The 15018-nt window shown below is 43.6% G+C and overlaps 1 protein-coding gene across 3 annotated transcripts in view; it reads right to left on the bottom strand.

Annotated features, from left to right (window-relative positions):
- Window positions 1–2524: 2524 nt before the first annotated feature.
- Window positions 2525–15018, bottom strand: part of LOC118782882 (CUE domain-containing protein 1-like) — a 33621-nt gene continuing 21127 nt past the window's right edge. For 2 of the 3 annotated variants that reach the window (XM_036536494.1, XM_036536495.1), the window contains exons 3-11: window positions 14824–14951; window positions 14001–14127; window positions 13606–13870; window positions 12437–12508; window positions 11558–11647; window positions 10666–10759; window positions 8315–8373; window positions 7447–7513; window positions 2525–7280 (exon numbers count right to left, since the gene is read on the bottom strand). In XM_036536494.1, coding sequence (XP_036392387.1) covers window position 7280; window positions 7447–7513; window positions 8315–8373; window positions 10666–10759; window positions 11558–11647; window positions 12437–12508; window positions 13606–13870; window positions 14001–14127; window positions 14824–14951 — 903 coding nt within the window. In that variant the 3' untranslated portion in view covers window positions 2525–7279. The remainder of the gene's footprint in view (window positions 7281–7446; window positions 7514–8314; window positions 8374–10665; window positions 10760–11557; window positions 11648–12436; window positions 12509–13605; window positions 13871–14000; window positions 14128–14823; window positions 14952–15018) is intronic. The other variant, XM_036536496.1, reaches the window with a different exon arrangement.

The following is a 15018-nucleotide window of genomic DNA, read 5'->3' as shown; positions in this document are numbered from 1 at the left end:
TTCCGATGACGTTTAATCATTCACATGAGCTGCACCCGCAATAGCCCGCGGCTCGGTATTCTCATCGCAACAGCATCTTTTACATACACAAACCTCCTTTTATGAGTGGCCAGTGTATGAACTCGTCTACACGTGTCTTCTGTGGCACGAATTATTTGAGCCAAGATGGCCATGGCACGTTTTAAACACCTCCAAACAACACTTCAGAATGATGTTTTCCGTCATATCTCTACTTCTTTAATAACGCTTTAAATGAACTAAACGCTCGCATGTTCTCTCACAGCCTGACTTGATGTTTTGTTTCTGTTACTGAGATTTCCACTGGTATTTACACTTCCGAAGCTTGTAAGACCTAAACTATTTCAGATTTCTGACTAATAAATTGTAATTCAATTTATATTTCCAGTTATATATCAAATGTAATACAAAATGATGCACGTATAGTTTTCTAATGTATAATACTGTGTGCACATCAGATTTTCTCTGTATTAGTGGTGTTTCCATATGTTCTTGACGTTCTCAGTTGAGTGAGGTGAGATCTGCTTTACAATGCTATGGTACGACTCCCACTAGTCCATCTAACTATTAGTCATGGAAACAAATTGCCTGCCCGCGGACTTACCATCCCTTATACACGTCTTACATCATCTATTTTATTAGGTCGTAGCGCCATCGTCTGGTGTAACTTAGTTAAATCACTCAGTTTCTTCCAATTTGAACCTGAAGTTGAACGGAGAAGGCTCGGTACTGTAATTCTTTCCCAGTTTTAGCAAAGCACCACTGTTGTGTATTTTAAAACAGTATGCATGTTTTTACTCCTCATCTGGTTCTACTGAGATATATCACATAGATCCTCACTGCTTTTTGGGTGGAAAACAGAGTGGTGGTTTGTGTTCTGTTGGCGGACAGGGCTGATTGCCCAAGACCAGAACAACACGTTTGGTGCTTCTCTGTGAGGCGTACCCAGCTGTCTGTGAAGGCTTCCCTCTCTCTTTTGGCTGCTCTTCTGTTCCCTGCAGAGAAAATTTTCCATGCCACTTTTAAACCCCAGTAACCTGGGCTCCTCATTCTCCTGGGTGCCATATTCCCTGCAGTCTCTTCTGCAGATAAATCCCCACTTCCAGAACTGCAGGATCCAACAGTGGAAGAAAATTCGATGGTACCACTTCCTCGACCTTACTGTGGCAGGTCAAAGAGACACTGGGACGCGTTCCACCCACAGCCTGGTTTGCAGGTAGGTTGATTCACCGCTCAGAGGTACGTGCGTGTCCCATCAAGCCTCTTTCTCCCTGAAGGTCCTCCTTCCTTTGCATCCTCCTCCTGTCATCCATAAAGGAGCACCCAGTCAGGTGATTTTCCCTCGCAGTTCCCACACTGTGCATCTTCATTTTTGCAACTTGCAACCCCTGCCTTTTTCTTTTTTGGGGTTGCATTAATCCAGTTGACTTTTCCCTTTGACTGGGAAGAGATGTTACTTTGAGTAGCTTGAGTAGTGTTGTAGCCATACCTACCAGCAAGAGTTTGATCACCCCCCCCCCCCCCCCCCCCCCAATGTTATATACAAACTGCCAATAAAGAGCTCCATCTCCTTGTAGGTCACATTAAATTGCATACCGATCAGTTTTCACAGCCATGTTGTAGATGGCAGCTGATGTCTGAAATAATCACATGGTTTGACCTCTACAGCTTCATGGGGCCTAATCTTGCATTGTGAAGTAAAGGGAATGCTGGCAACTCAAGATTAGCAATACAATGTTAATGATCTTGAAAAGATCAAAACACGTTATTTAAGGTGTTCATTAAAATGTCATACAAAATACACATTCCTGATCTAAAAACTGTACGCATCAAGGTGAGTGCAAAATATAAATAGAGGAATGTCCCGGACCATGCTGATTAGCCTGTACCCATGTTTGTACCATCCCACATCCCTCATCCTCCATGGGCCATGATGCCTGTCTCTCATCATCTCTGATCTCCAGCTCATCCACACAGTCTTCCCTTCCCACAGAACATGCGGTTTCATTCTCTAAACACAGAAAATGTCAATATTGCAGTGTTACTGAAAATAATTACCTATAAAAATGGCATTGCATAGAAAAGCACACTAATCATGACTATAATATATTGTTTCTATTATGACACAATGTTACTTTAGGGGAACATGGACAGTTCATCATTTTTTTGTTATCTACTGTATGTATATAAAAACAAAATAAAAGGATAAAAAATAATCCTAGTTTATCGTCTCATAAGATGGCATCTCTGACAGCACAGTGTCCTTATTGTTGCACTGAGGCACTGGTCTCTAGCTCAGTCAAGAGAGATGCCTGCCCCCCTACTTGCCCACCAACACCACTTCAAGAAGTAGCCTTGCTTTCACAGTCTCCTGTATAGTACCTGACCCATCCCTATCCCACTCAAGTCCAGCCATGATCCAGTGGACATCCTCAGGATGGTATGGCTCCTCCTTATATATGTTTATGGACATGAATATGGAGTCAAAAACAACCATTAGTGAGGGTACAACACAATTTTATTATTTCAAGAGCTAATAAACATCTGTGAAATGTAAGAAAAGATCAAATCTGGAAATAATCTCAAAAGTACAACAATCACAGAACCTTCACAAATTTTGAGGGGACAGAAGCTGGAGCTCATTTGACTTTTTTATGTCATATTTCTGCTCATCTTTTCCATCCTGAAAACAAATACAAATACAGTATTTTTCAAAAATCATAAATTCACTAAAGTGTTTAATGGTTTTTAAACTTCAATTAAGAACTGTTTTTGGGTGCAACCTGTCAGTCACTGAATAAATATATGCTCAGTACAGATTATTCTCAGTTAAATATTAAAAAGACTGCTGTCTGTAATGGCTGCCTTTATAATTTCTTATCAGTAAATACAGCATACATTCTTATGATAGGGTTATGAGCCATCTCAGACTGCGGTGTTAAAGGGGTGTTGTAAACAGTTATGCCATCTGTTATAAGCAGTTACGACTGGCTTCTGTTATGAACATTCACAGAACACAGAGACCTACAGAGGAGGCTGTAGCCATGGCTGCAGTGCATACTCTCGGGAGATGTATCTGTTCGGAGCGGGCACTCCACACACACGTCTATGCTGACAGTGGGAGAGGCCCCTTCTGTTGTTGATGGCCTGTTACTGCATTGGGTTCCTGCAGACAGTGGAAGTCTTGAGGTTCTGCTCACGTGATGTATGAGTGAGAGACACTGCATGCCCAACTCTGAACTAGCTGTGTTGGTGTGCTGACCTTCGCCAAAGAGACAGACCTTTGACACAAATAAGACTGCTGTCTGATGCTGTGACTGTGACACGGACCCCAATGGTAGTGACAGCTGTAAACTCGTGATGACTCCAGCTAACAGCACTGAAGGAATGTACCCAATCAGTAGATGTAAATCTGAGTAGGGTGCAGTCTTTCTTCTGTCTCCAACACCACAACAGAAACTTTACAATACACCCTCACCAGAGCATTCTATTCTTAAGAAGGGGCCTGTACAGGAAAGCATGTGCTGTGAGAAGCTGTTCTGTCATTGTTCAGGTGTGCTTGTAGCTGGCAGTCTGAGAGGAACTTTAAGCAGAGAGAAGGAGAGGATGGGGGATTCCCTGAGTGGACCCTTCACCTACTGGTGTACTACAGATATCCAGAATGGAGCAAACATGCTTCCCAAGATTAAATCGCAATCCCCACTTCAACTTAAGAAAACCAGAGAATTTCATTGACCTCACAGGCAGGCATTTCCCGGCATGCTGCACCAAAAGGTATTCTGCATGCATTGTGTGCCTTTCTGCAGTCAAACATCAAAGCCTCAAAGCTAATCCATTCTTTTTTTTTTTTTAACTCCCTCCAACCCCTCCCCCAAGCTATAACCAGGGGGTGGTAGCACTTTGTGACCAATGTTACGAAACATGTGTTAGAAGCCAGACATATTGACTGACAGCGCAGTCATAAAGGGCCTGTGATCACGTCTCCCTGCATGGTTGCTGGAAGATAGATATGTAGCAGGGTTTTTGTGATGAGAAAAAACTCTTCTGGGGTTTTACACAAAATGCACTGACACACACAGACGCACTCACACAAACACCCTTTAACAGTGGGTCCAAAAAGCTTGGGGTTCATGCATTGACATACCCTGCATCAGCCCTTTCACATCAGGGTCCTCATTTTTTAATTCAAGGGATACTGCGGAAGACTTGTGGGAGAGGATGCACCTCAGAATCTGACGGCAGAAAATGCTCCATTTCTGCCCACCGCCCTGAGCCTCAGTAACATGCATTAGAGTTTTGCTTCTTAAATAAGGTCAATGGAATGATATGAGCTGTGTGGACAACACCATGCACACTGCAATAACTGCATTATGAAACCACTTGAAGAAAAGCTCCTTTCTGCTGTATTATAACTGAGCCCTGATCTATGAGACCCACCAAACCTACATACAGAGCACACCTGGGACATGCCACTGGTGAGGGGAGAAGAGAGCCCACCCGCTCAGGCTCACAGCTACAGTCCTATAGCAGTGTCTTTTAGTTGCACCTTATAAATATCTTCTTAAATGGACATAACCAAATAATACAGAGGTGGGGGAGGCTTGAGCAACAGAGCTTTACAATGTCTACAGTCCAGTCAGGAATATCCTGATGTCATTACTATCCACACAACAGCTCCGCAGATAGTGGAGCAGCGTATATTTTTCATCCACACATGGCAGCTTTATATGCAGATTCCGTGATCTTCAAATTGTCCAGAAGGCTCACCCTGATCACTGAGCCCACTGTGTCAGCCAATACATGTACAGAGACCAGAGAATCCCTACATATGGTATCTACCCATAATGTGAACATGGATGACACAAAAAACCAAGTCCTGGTCATAAGGATCCACTGTGTATGCCGTCTTTGGAATAGTTCAGCCTGAGCTGTTAGTTGAATACCAGTCTAGATTTGAAATATCTTAATAGTTGTCTTCTACAACTTCGTAAAAGAAACATTTTGACTGTTTGGTATGCAGCAGAAAAAATATCAATGCAATACACAAGTTAAATGTAAGTAAAGGTGTTTCATCAAATGATTTTAATGATGCCCTTTAAATAAAGAACACTGATTAGTAATCATGGAACTTCATCCAACAGTTGTAAGGAAGACTAGCGCGGAATGGGTCTACAGGATTAGGGCGTTCATATTCCTCTTAAAGCCTTGTGCTCTGGTGCTCAGTAAGATGCCAAAGGCCTGCTTTACTACTAGAGAAATGCTGTCTGTTTCAGCAGCTTTCCTCTCACAAACAACAGATATTACATGAAGCCCTCTGCTATCCCACCTGGGAAAACAAACCGATGTTTAGTGGACATGCATGCATCCAGACAGACTGTAAGGGCACCGTAAATGTATTGTGCTTAGATTGTACCACTCCCTCCTTGTGCTATCACGGTTGATGTTGTACAGCGCTGAAATGTACAGGGACAAAAGCTCCAGGGTGAGTGAGTGAGTGAGTGAAAGAGGCTACATAGGTGTGCTGCAGCACCATTGGTAGTGACCTCCCCATAGCAGGTGCAACAAATCTAGCACCACCTGCTGTAAGGCTGTTGGATCTACATGTTGAACATAAGTGCTGTCTGTCCTGGTCAGGGTTGGGACACGTAGAGGGGCTGTTCTGAGTTATGACTGAACCCAGCCCTGATATAATGGCAGAAATAAAACCGATAGGTATCCCTTTTCATTCTTCAATTTGTCTTTGTTCAGAGCAGGACTGTGCAGGAGGAAACATGGCAACCAGCCACAGGCCTTATTTCCACATAAACTGTATTTTTTCCTTAACTGTATTTCAGTGACCCTATGGGGACTCACTGACCCAACTTTAAGTATGATCCACACCATTCCTCATGGAGGTCTCACCCCTTTTTTCCTCCCTCTCTTTCCTCCGCATTGTCTTTTTTCATTTCTAAAGGTACTATACAACACACAGCCACCACTTATGCAGAAACATTCGCTCTTTGCTATCAAACATTTCTAATAATCAACAATTTCAAACAACAACAATACTAATACTGGCTTCTATGTAGGTGAACACCCCTTCTGTGTGATGACCCTTTAACAGAAGTGAAATAGAAATTGAACTGGAAAAAGGAAAAGTTATGTAGGAAATTGTCGGATATGGCAGTACAGAGTTGAGGGACGGGGCATTTCCTGTTTCTGGGATCCTGTTGTGCGGAGGCTGGTTTTTTGGGGTGTGGGACAGACACACCCACACTCAGCCTTCGCAGCTCTGGAGCTAGCCAGGCTAAAGGTGAAGGCCAGCAGAAGGAGGAGTCCTGACTGATCTGGAAGCAAATACAGGCATCGGTTCTGAGGCCAGAGGAGCACCTCTTTATGGGGGGGGGGGGACTCTTTTCCTAGGTTTCCGTCACGCAACTTGTTGCCGTGGTTGTGATGGTTGACGTCTTTGTCCCTCCAAAGCAATGCTCACCCATAGGAGGTGTGAGGTCAGAAGGTCACATCACAGTCTGTGATCCTCTGTGGGCAGGATGAGGTGGAACAGAAGCGGTCCAAGTCTTGATTTAACCACTTCCTTGACTGAGCAGATGAGTGAGAGATTTTGGTCTGGTTGCTTTCAACACAGGGTCAGTACTGAGGAATGTGGTTGTTATACATTTTCTCTCCTGGGCTAGCCACACAAATCCTCATCCTGCTACAGACTGAACAACAATGCAGACCTGGGCTGGGTTGCCAAGTCAGGGCACAGTTTAAAAAAAAAATTCACTGCTCCTATTCAGCACCTATCAGCAATCACCAGCCAGGCAGCACCTTGCCTTGACCATTAAAAAACCAGACACACTTGCAGCACGCAGCCAGTTCAAATTGAAAAAATCATCAGCATTACCTTTTTTCCCCTTAATGGAACTTGCAGGGACATGAAAAGAAAAACAAATCTGACAAAGATTACTGCATTTGTTTGCTTTACATATGCAATCAAATATCAACAGATAATTATATAATTATAATGGTAATCAAAATGATGTTACAGGTCCAGAATCAGGAAGAGCAATGCATGGAGGCTCCTCTCTGACTGGGCATGGCATAGCATGGGGGAGAGTAGTTTCCCCAAACCGCTTGAAGGCCAGGGATTGGCTAGTCTTGTTCAGAGGGGGAGGAGTCAGAGCTGCCAAGCCACCAGCCATAGGGTTGTTCTGTTGTTGCCATGGAAACCCTGAAGCGGCAGCATCTTGGGAAATCTGCATATGAGGGAGGCAGGATGTCTGTGAGCAGAACAGAGACAGTGAATCACTCCCATCAGGCAACATCACAGTTCATATCCGATTTCCTCACTGCCCCACTGCTGAGATAAAAGGTCCTTGTGGAGCAGTATAAGCTACCAACAACCGTTACATTGAAGGCTAATGGTCTTTGATGGTGGGATCTCACCATGAGACTTCCTTGTGGGGCTCCGCCTCTTCCTGTGCAGCCGGTCTCCTGGGCTGGCCTTCCTCATCTGAAAGCACACGCACGTGCACACACGTGCACACACACACACACACACACACACACACACACACACACACACACACACACACACACACATCACGTTTTTGCCAAGACACTCTGGCTTTGCAGTGCACTGCTCAAGCCTACATTTTACTGATTTACATTCTGTAACATTTCATAAGCCTAACCCACAGGAGACCTCTTGAGCAAAACCTGAACTGTGTGAGTTTAATCTAAATTAAATCACCAACTTTACAGGAATTTGTGAACTGCATGCTCTAGGTTTTCCTGTGCACTTCCAGGCATGGTTGTCCTCTGAAAAGAGTAACCGCAGGGAAAAGTGTTTGGTGAGAGAAACTCAGCATTCATTGCAATGGCCATTTACCCGGTGTGTCCAAACAAACACTTTCACTGCATTTCATTTTCAGTCTTAGTATTTTACTTCAGTCTAAGTATTCCTAAACCTTACATTGGATATTCATTATAAAATTATAAAATAAAATTAAAATTAAAATTAAAATTATGAGAACACCACAGTGTTGGACCTGATAATTATCTATTATAATAAATATGCAATAAAACAAATCATTAACAGCAATGGGGATCTCTATGTGCTCATATTTATTATAAACCACAGTGGTTCTCAAGACCTCTGTCTCCCTGAATCCTTCATCTTTATCAATGACTCCAAATCCAGGAAAAAGTTAAAACAATTTTTTTTTTGGGGTGGGGAGTTTAACCATTCCTTACAAAAAATGAATACAAATAATATAATATGAATACTAATAATGGCATGAGAAGAGTCTACCACATGGGTTTCCCTCCACATCGTCCAGCAGGTTGGCTGTGGAAGTGGCAGTGCCCAGTCTGAGGGGAGGGGTCAAAGACTAACAGAAAGACAGTGGCTCTATTCCCCAGGGGTCATTAACCCAGTCTGCATGTTACAGTTTTTCCCAATTGCTAACACACTATAACTGGTTCCCTCAGCAAGAAAACCTATAGCCTTGCCTCATTTCTCAAAAGATACACACTTTTCTCACAACTGTAAACACTATTCACATGTTTTCACACAGGTTTCTATGTGTACAACACTTTCTGCGAAACTCTATGCAAAAGTGGCAAAATGAATCATTCACTGCACTATATGTTCATTCAGCAAACACACGCAACCAATACCACACACTCAAGTCATTATCATCCGAACTCAAAGAGCACACCTTTCCCCAAGTGTAAACACAAAGCCACTAATTTAGTGACACACCAATCAGGATCCCTATAAATATTCCATTCGTTTGCATGTGATCTTTGAACTTGATGGGATGCCTCAGCCCCATGAGTATATCTTTGTTGATGAGGCAGGGTTTAACCTCACAACAAGGCACAGAAGGGGACGGAACATCATTGGTCACCGTGCTGTTGTGAAAGTTCCTGACCAGAGAGGAGGCAATGTGACTCTATGTGCTGCAATCAGTAATCAAGGGGTCCTCCACCGCCATTCCACTTTGGGTCCATATAACACCGCACATCTGCTTGAATTCCTAGGTCAACTTTACCAGCGACTTCAACAGGAAGGGGAACCAGGGCAACCAGAGCAGTCCCCGTATGTTATCATCTGGGATAATGTTAGTTTCCATCGGGCTGCTCTGGTTCGAGCCTGGTTCAATGACCACTCCACATTCACAAATCTTTTTTACCTGCATATTCCCCGTTCCTCAATGCAATAGAGGAATTTTTGTCAGCATGGCGGTGGAAGGTTTATGACAGTAACCCCTACACAAAAGAAAACCTCTTGATTTCCATAGAGGAGGCCTGTGGGGATGTGTCCATAGAAGCCATCCAAGGCTGGATTAGACATACCAGGGCATATTTCCTGCATTGCCTGGCCAGGGAAAACATCCTTTGTGATGTTGATGAAATTTTGTGGCTGGATCCAGACCAGAGAGGAGGTGATGATGCAGAGTAGTTGTAATTAGATTTACAGTATGGAATTACATTTGTTTATCTTATGTATGTATATATATATATATATTTTTTTTTTTTTTGTAAGTTTTTCATTTTTTTTTCAAAATTGTACTCTACCTACCCTATGTACCACTATTCCTTCGTTATGGTTTTCTGGAAATAAATGGTTGGAAAATTTCTACTCTCTTCATACAGTAATTTGTCAGTGTGACATCCGCAAAGGTGTTGTATAGTATTGTTTTGAATGTCTCTTGATGGTGTCTTCCTGTATGGGTAATCTGTATGTCAGTAAAGTGATGTTACAAAGTTCAAAATAATGCAGATTCTCAAAATACTGATTTCAGAAGAAAAATTACATTTTGGTAAGTGTTTTGAATTAATCCCTCTAGTGTCTAAGAGGCAGTCATGTAGTATGTGCTTTTGATTGCTTGTGTGTACTGTCTGAGGGCAAAGTTTGTTTTCGACCGGAAAGTTAGCTGGTTGTACAGATGAGAATGACTTTTAGAGAATGCGTGTGTAGTTTTGAGAAAATGGTGAATGGTTTCAGAAAATGTGTCTTAGCAATCGGGAAAAACTGTAATAAGAAGAAGTTGCGAAGACAGATGACACTGATCATAACGAAAAAATAAAACAGTACAAAACAACAACATAAACCTGAATAATAGTTTTTATACCAGTTTTTGGTTTGTGCTAGCTCTAACCATTAATTTCAAAAAGGTAACCGCTGTTTCGAAATGAGAGAATAACCATTGTAATCTTTCTGCCTAATGCCAAATTTATGGTAATCAGATTCTGCCAAGTAAGGAGTCATGTGGAGGAAAGGTCAAGAGAGGGGGTGTATTATTGGCTCATTTCACTGTGGCTGGTGCATAATGGGGGTCATTCTGAGGTCACTTGTGTCATGTCCATTGATTCGGAGCCACAATTAGCCCCTGGCTTGTCTCAAACTGGACTGGGTGACAGTCGAGTGAACCACAGATATGATGCGACACTAATCAAAAATGGTTTTAAAGTGACATGAGGGAACCATTGGTCCAGTTGGTCACATCAGAGGTCCAGGAACACAGCTATCACCTCAGTTTGGACTTCATTACTAAGGGCATGGATAAAGCAGGCCATGACTGACTGGCTGACTGACTCCTAAGGTGGGAGGGGGAGTAGGGGGAGGTGTTTGAGGACGCCGAGGGTGAAGGATACGACTGATGCTTTAGGAGCATTCTCCTCTTTGTCTTCTTCCTCTTTGTCTTCTCGGAGAAACCCCTGGCAATCTCGAACAGCTTCTTCCTGGTGGCTGGGAGGGGAGGGGATGGTAGGAAAGCGTTACGGCGGTGACCAGCAACATCGTAATAACCTCACAGGAGGGTATTTATGGTCTGTCCATCACTGGCTATCGATACACTCATCGATGCACAGGTCAATATTCCATGCTTAAATACTGTTCTAAGCACTAAGGTTACCCCATGAGGTAGAGGTTCAAAACTGGAACATTCAAGAGCGACCAAAGCCCAGAGAAAACAGAAAAGGAATTTAAATGTTAAACATCTCAGTAATTCACCCGAGGACTTTCTTCCTCACTAAAGCAAGAGGTTTTCTGTATTGTTATGCTCCCCTCAAGAACAAAGAGTTCACATGAGTTTACTATGTATAATGGTAAGGTGTTCCATTAGAACAGTGTTTCCCAAGCCTCTCCTAGAGGACCACTTGTCCTGCATGTTTCAGATCTCTCCCTGCTCCAACACAGCTGATTTAAATGAGCAATTTGGTATTAAGCAGCTTCAGGAGTTCATAACGAGTTGATCATTTGAATCAGCTGTTGGAGCAGGGAGACATCTAAAACATTCAGGACAAGGGGTCCTCCAGGAGAGGTTTGGGAAACGCTGCATTAGAACATCACTCTCTCTTAGAACAAGTAGTTTGATCACTCCTGATTACACACGACCACATTAGATGATCTATCCTCCAGTGCCAAAGCATTTCTGCTGTTCCTTTTAAATTCAGTCTGCTAATGTTCTGTGTGAGATTTATGAAACAGAGGAGACAGAGAGAGAAAGCAGGGGTCAAAGAGACTGCATGACATGAGGCCTCTTACATTTGCCCATGTGCTTCAGTTTATCCCGGAACAAGGCATCGTCTGAGACAGCAGTGCAAGTTTCCACAGAGTCGGCAGCGCTGTGCTCTCCTGGAACAGGGAAAGAACATGTAACCCATCTACACACAAACATTTGGACATGCGGTTCACAAACCCATATGGACTCTGGGATTCCTCCTGGCTAACACCAGTGTGACTTTCCTTAGAAACCTGTATGTTCCCTTACGTCAACCGACTCTGGGCTGGCCTGTAACTGTGACATCACAATTAGAGATGCATCCTTTTTGCATGAACATACATCAATGATTTCAAACTCCCTTTTTTGTGGTGGTTCTCTTGCCACAAACCTCTACTGCCAGCAGTAAACTGTAGTAAACATTTGGACAGCATAGGAGCAGAAAAACTGGCATATTAGGTCCTCTCAGTACTACATTCATGGGATACTTGGTATAGGTTCTCCACAGTGGACACGGTTTGCTGAGAACATTCAAGTGGTTCTCTGTCAGGACCTCTGTAATCATGTGTTTGAAGCCTTGGGTTTAACAGGGTTTTACCAGCAGCCCAATGACAGCAGTGAAAAAACATTCCTACAGCTCAGGAGACTGAAGGTCAACTTCTGAGACATACACGCACACACATACACATGCATGCGCACGCACACACGCCTACACACACATTTACTTCGGGGGCCTGTAGCGAAGGGCGAGAGCAGTTACCCCACCCAGCCTCGAGCCCGGGTCTAGAGGGTACCAACCATGCGACGCCAAAGAGCCAGGCTCTTGGTATGGCAGTCAGAGCGCATACTCAACCATGGTGACGGCACTCCGCCACACTGCCCTTGAGTGAGGTGGGGGGTGACAGCACATAAATGATATCTACCTGCTGAGGAATTCTCCATGCTAGTGGATGAATGACTGGACTTGGATTTCTTTGACTCATACTTCAGCCGATCTAAAACAGAGAGAAGCCAATGTTACAGAGAGCAATGAGACAAACAGATGAGGTGGGCTATCCTTGCTGGACCACAGACAGACACACACACCCAACGCAGTGAGAGACTACACAGCTGTGTGTGTATATCTATGTGTGTGCTGATGTGTTCGCCTGTATGTGTGTATATGTGCACGTATGTATATACATATGCATGCGTGTGTGTCTCTTTATATATGTGCCTATATGTGTGTGTTGCAGTTGATGAAAAGCATAGGAAAGTGTTTGGCCTGTGTATTTGGTTTAACATCAGTGAAAGGATAGTTATCAAAACTGCTACAGTGCCAGCTGTTGTTGGAAACAATATTGTGATGAGGCTATAAACACCAGACACTGCTCTTTATTTTTGGAAGCCCGGGTCATGTCCACAGACTACCAGTAAGAGAGCTACAAATAGCTGGATTGTCTAGAAAGAGCGAAGCAGCTGTCTAAATATTGCTCTGGCTCTGCAGTGATAGGAGGTTTCTTCATCTGGAGAAGGCTCTGTGGTTTGTATACATGACTGACTAAATAGTTCTACTGCATATCATAACATATCTTGTTTGCTTGATGAGACAGTATATTTACTTATATATTGTAGACAGCAGAGTAGAATAGTGGTAAGGAGTAGGGCTTGTAACCGAAAGGTTGCTGGTTCGATTCCCTGCTGGGGCACTGCTACTGTACCCTTGGGCAAGGTATTTAATCCAGAATTGCCTCAATAAATATCCGGCTGTACAAATGGATAAACCATAACCAGGTAAATCACTCTGGATAAGAGGGTCTGCTAAATGACAACAATGTAATGTAGTCTTATACTGAAGTTATATAAAAATATTATATAAAAGTTATATTAAAGTTATTTACAAAAACAAGGCAACATTTAAAATTTGGGCCCATTTGCATTACTTTTTTGCAGTCTTAAAGAAATTAAAATGCACATATATGTGTGTGGGTGTATATATATACATATTTTATATAAATATAAATATAAATATAAATACACACATATATAAATAAGCATGTGTGTAAATATGCCTGTGTGTGTGTGTATATATTTTATATTTATTTGTGGGTACCTCTCTCTAGTGCGATGAGGAACTCTCTGTTGCGCTGCAGTTCTCTCATGAACTCCTCGTTCTGCAGAAACAGTGCAATTCGCTCGTCCTCCAGGTACTGCTTCAGCCTTCTCTCCTGCTCCGTCGCCACTGCTACCGAACCCGCCGCGCCTACTGAGCCCGCTCCACCTATTGAGCCAGCTCCGCCCCCTGACCCCACCCGCTGGGTCATCGAGGACAGTGAGGAAGAGGACGACGAAGGCTGGGAGAGACTGCTCTGGGAGTTCTGAGCGAAAGGGTGAAAGGAAAACAGACAGTCAATGAGTTTAGAAAGGTCTGTTAACACATCACCCTGGCTAGCTGCTGCTTGCCAGGATTGACATATCAATATGCCAGAGAGGTTCAATGAATCTCACTTGTATGCTGTCCATCTGCTGGGGCAAGATTCTCAGGAAGTCATCTGGCAGGTTGCCGAGCAATGGCGGGTTCCAGTTCCTATAGCTGCGCACCTGTCGGTGACCAGGAGGGGGCTGGGCTTCAAATCTGGAGCGGACAGGAATGTCGGAAAACAACGTCACCCCAGTGTGCTGAAGCAGTGTCATGTCAGCAACATCACGCCAGTGCACTAACAGCGACGTTGCGCTTGGCTGAAGATCGGCCTCATTGTGCTCTGCACTGTGCCCCACTGTCAGGATTTGTGCGCCAGCGGACAGAGAGAGGGACAGATCCTTGGGGACATGTCCAAATGAGGTCAGCATGAGTCATGGGCGGTTACTTTGCTGGAGGCTACAGTGCCAATTGCATTATGGGTTTTTTTTTTTTTTTTTTTTACAGTTTATGAAGTTTATTACAGTTCAGGTCTTGCCCTACACTCAACAATACCATCCTACTGCACTCTGACCATACACACACACAAGCACACACAGAGGGTGTAATGCACAGAAATAAGACCTGCATTTTCATAGTTGGACACCAGGTGGAGCCTGGTAGGAGAACAAACCCCCACTGGAGGCCTCTGGTGAGCTTCTTAAAGGCACTAGTACAGTGAAGGCTCAGACCATTAAAGGGTCTGGCCTCTGAACATCTTAATCCTGATAATACAACCTGATCAAGTTTGTAAACTTTTTTTTTATACTACTGATTTTTTTTTTACACTACTGAATTGATTGAATGAATTAAGATGGAAGATTTAAGAAGCAAATCAGGCCACATGCAAGCCATCAAATTTGTCCATTTTACCTGGGTGGTGGTGTGGGCGGGGCCTCGGGGTACTTCCTGTCATAGATGTGCATGTCATAGGTGGGCGGAGAGTAGACGGGAGGTGGTTCCTCATCTGAGCTGTCCGGCTCTAGCGTGCGCTCCAGGATCTGTTTAGACAGTCCAGGGGACAGGGGTCTATTTTAGGGAATGTGCGTTTTGGAATCTTTTGTAAAT

Source organism: Megalops cyprinoides, chromosome 9, assembly GCF_013368585.1.
Source record: "Megalops cyprinoides isolate fMegCyp1 chromosome 9, fMegCyp1.pri, whole genome shotgun sequence".
Lineage (NCBI taxonomy): Eukaryota > Metazoa > Chordata > Actinopteri > Elopiformes > Megalopidae > Megalops > Megalops cyprinoides.
Note: the sequence above shows the minus strand (reverse complement) of the source record. Positions and strands in the feature narration are given on the sequence as shown.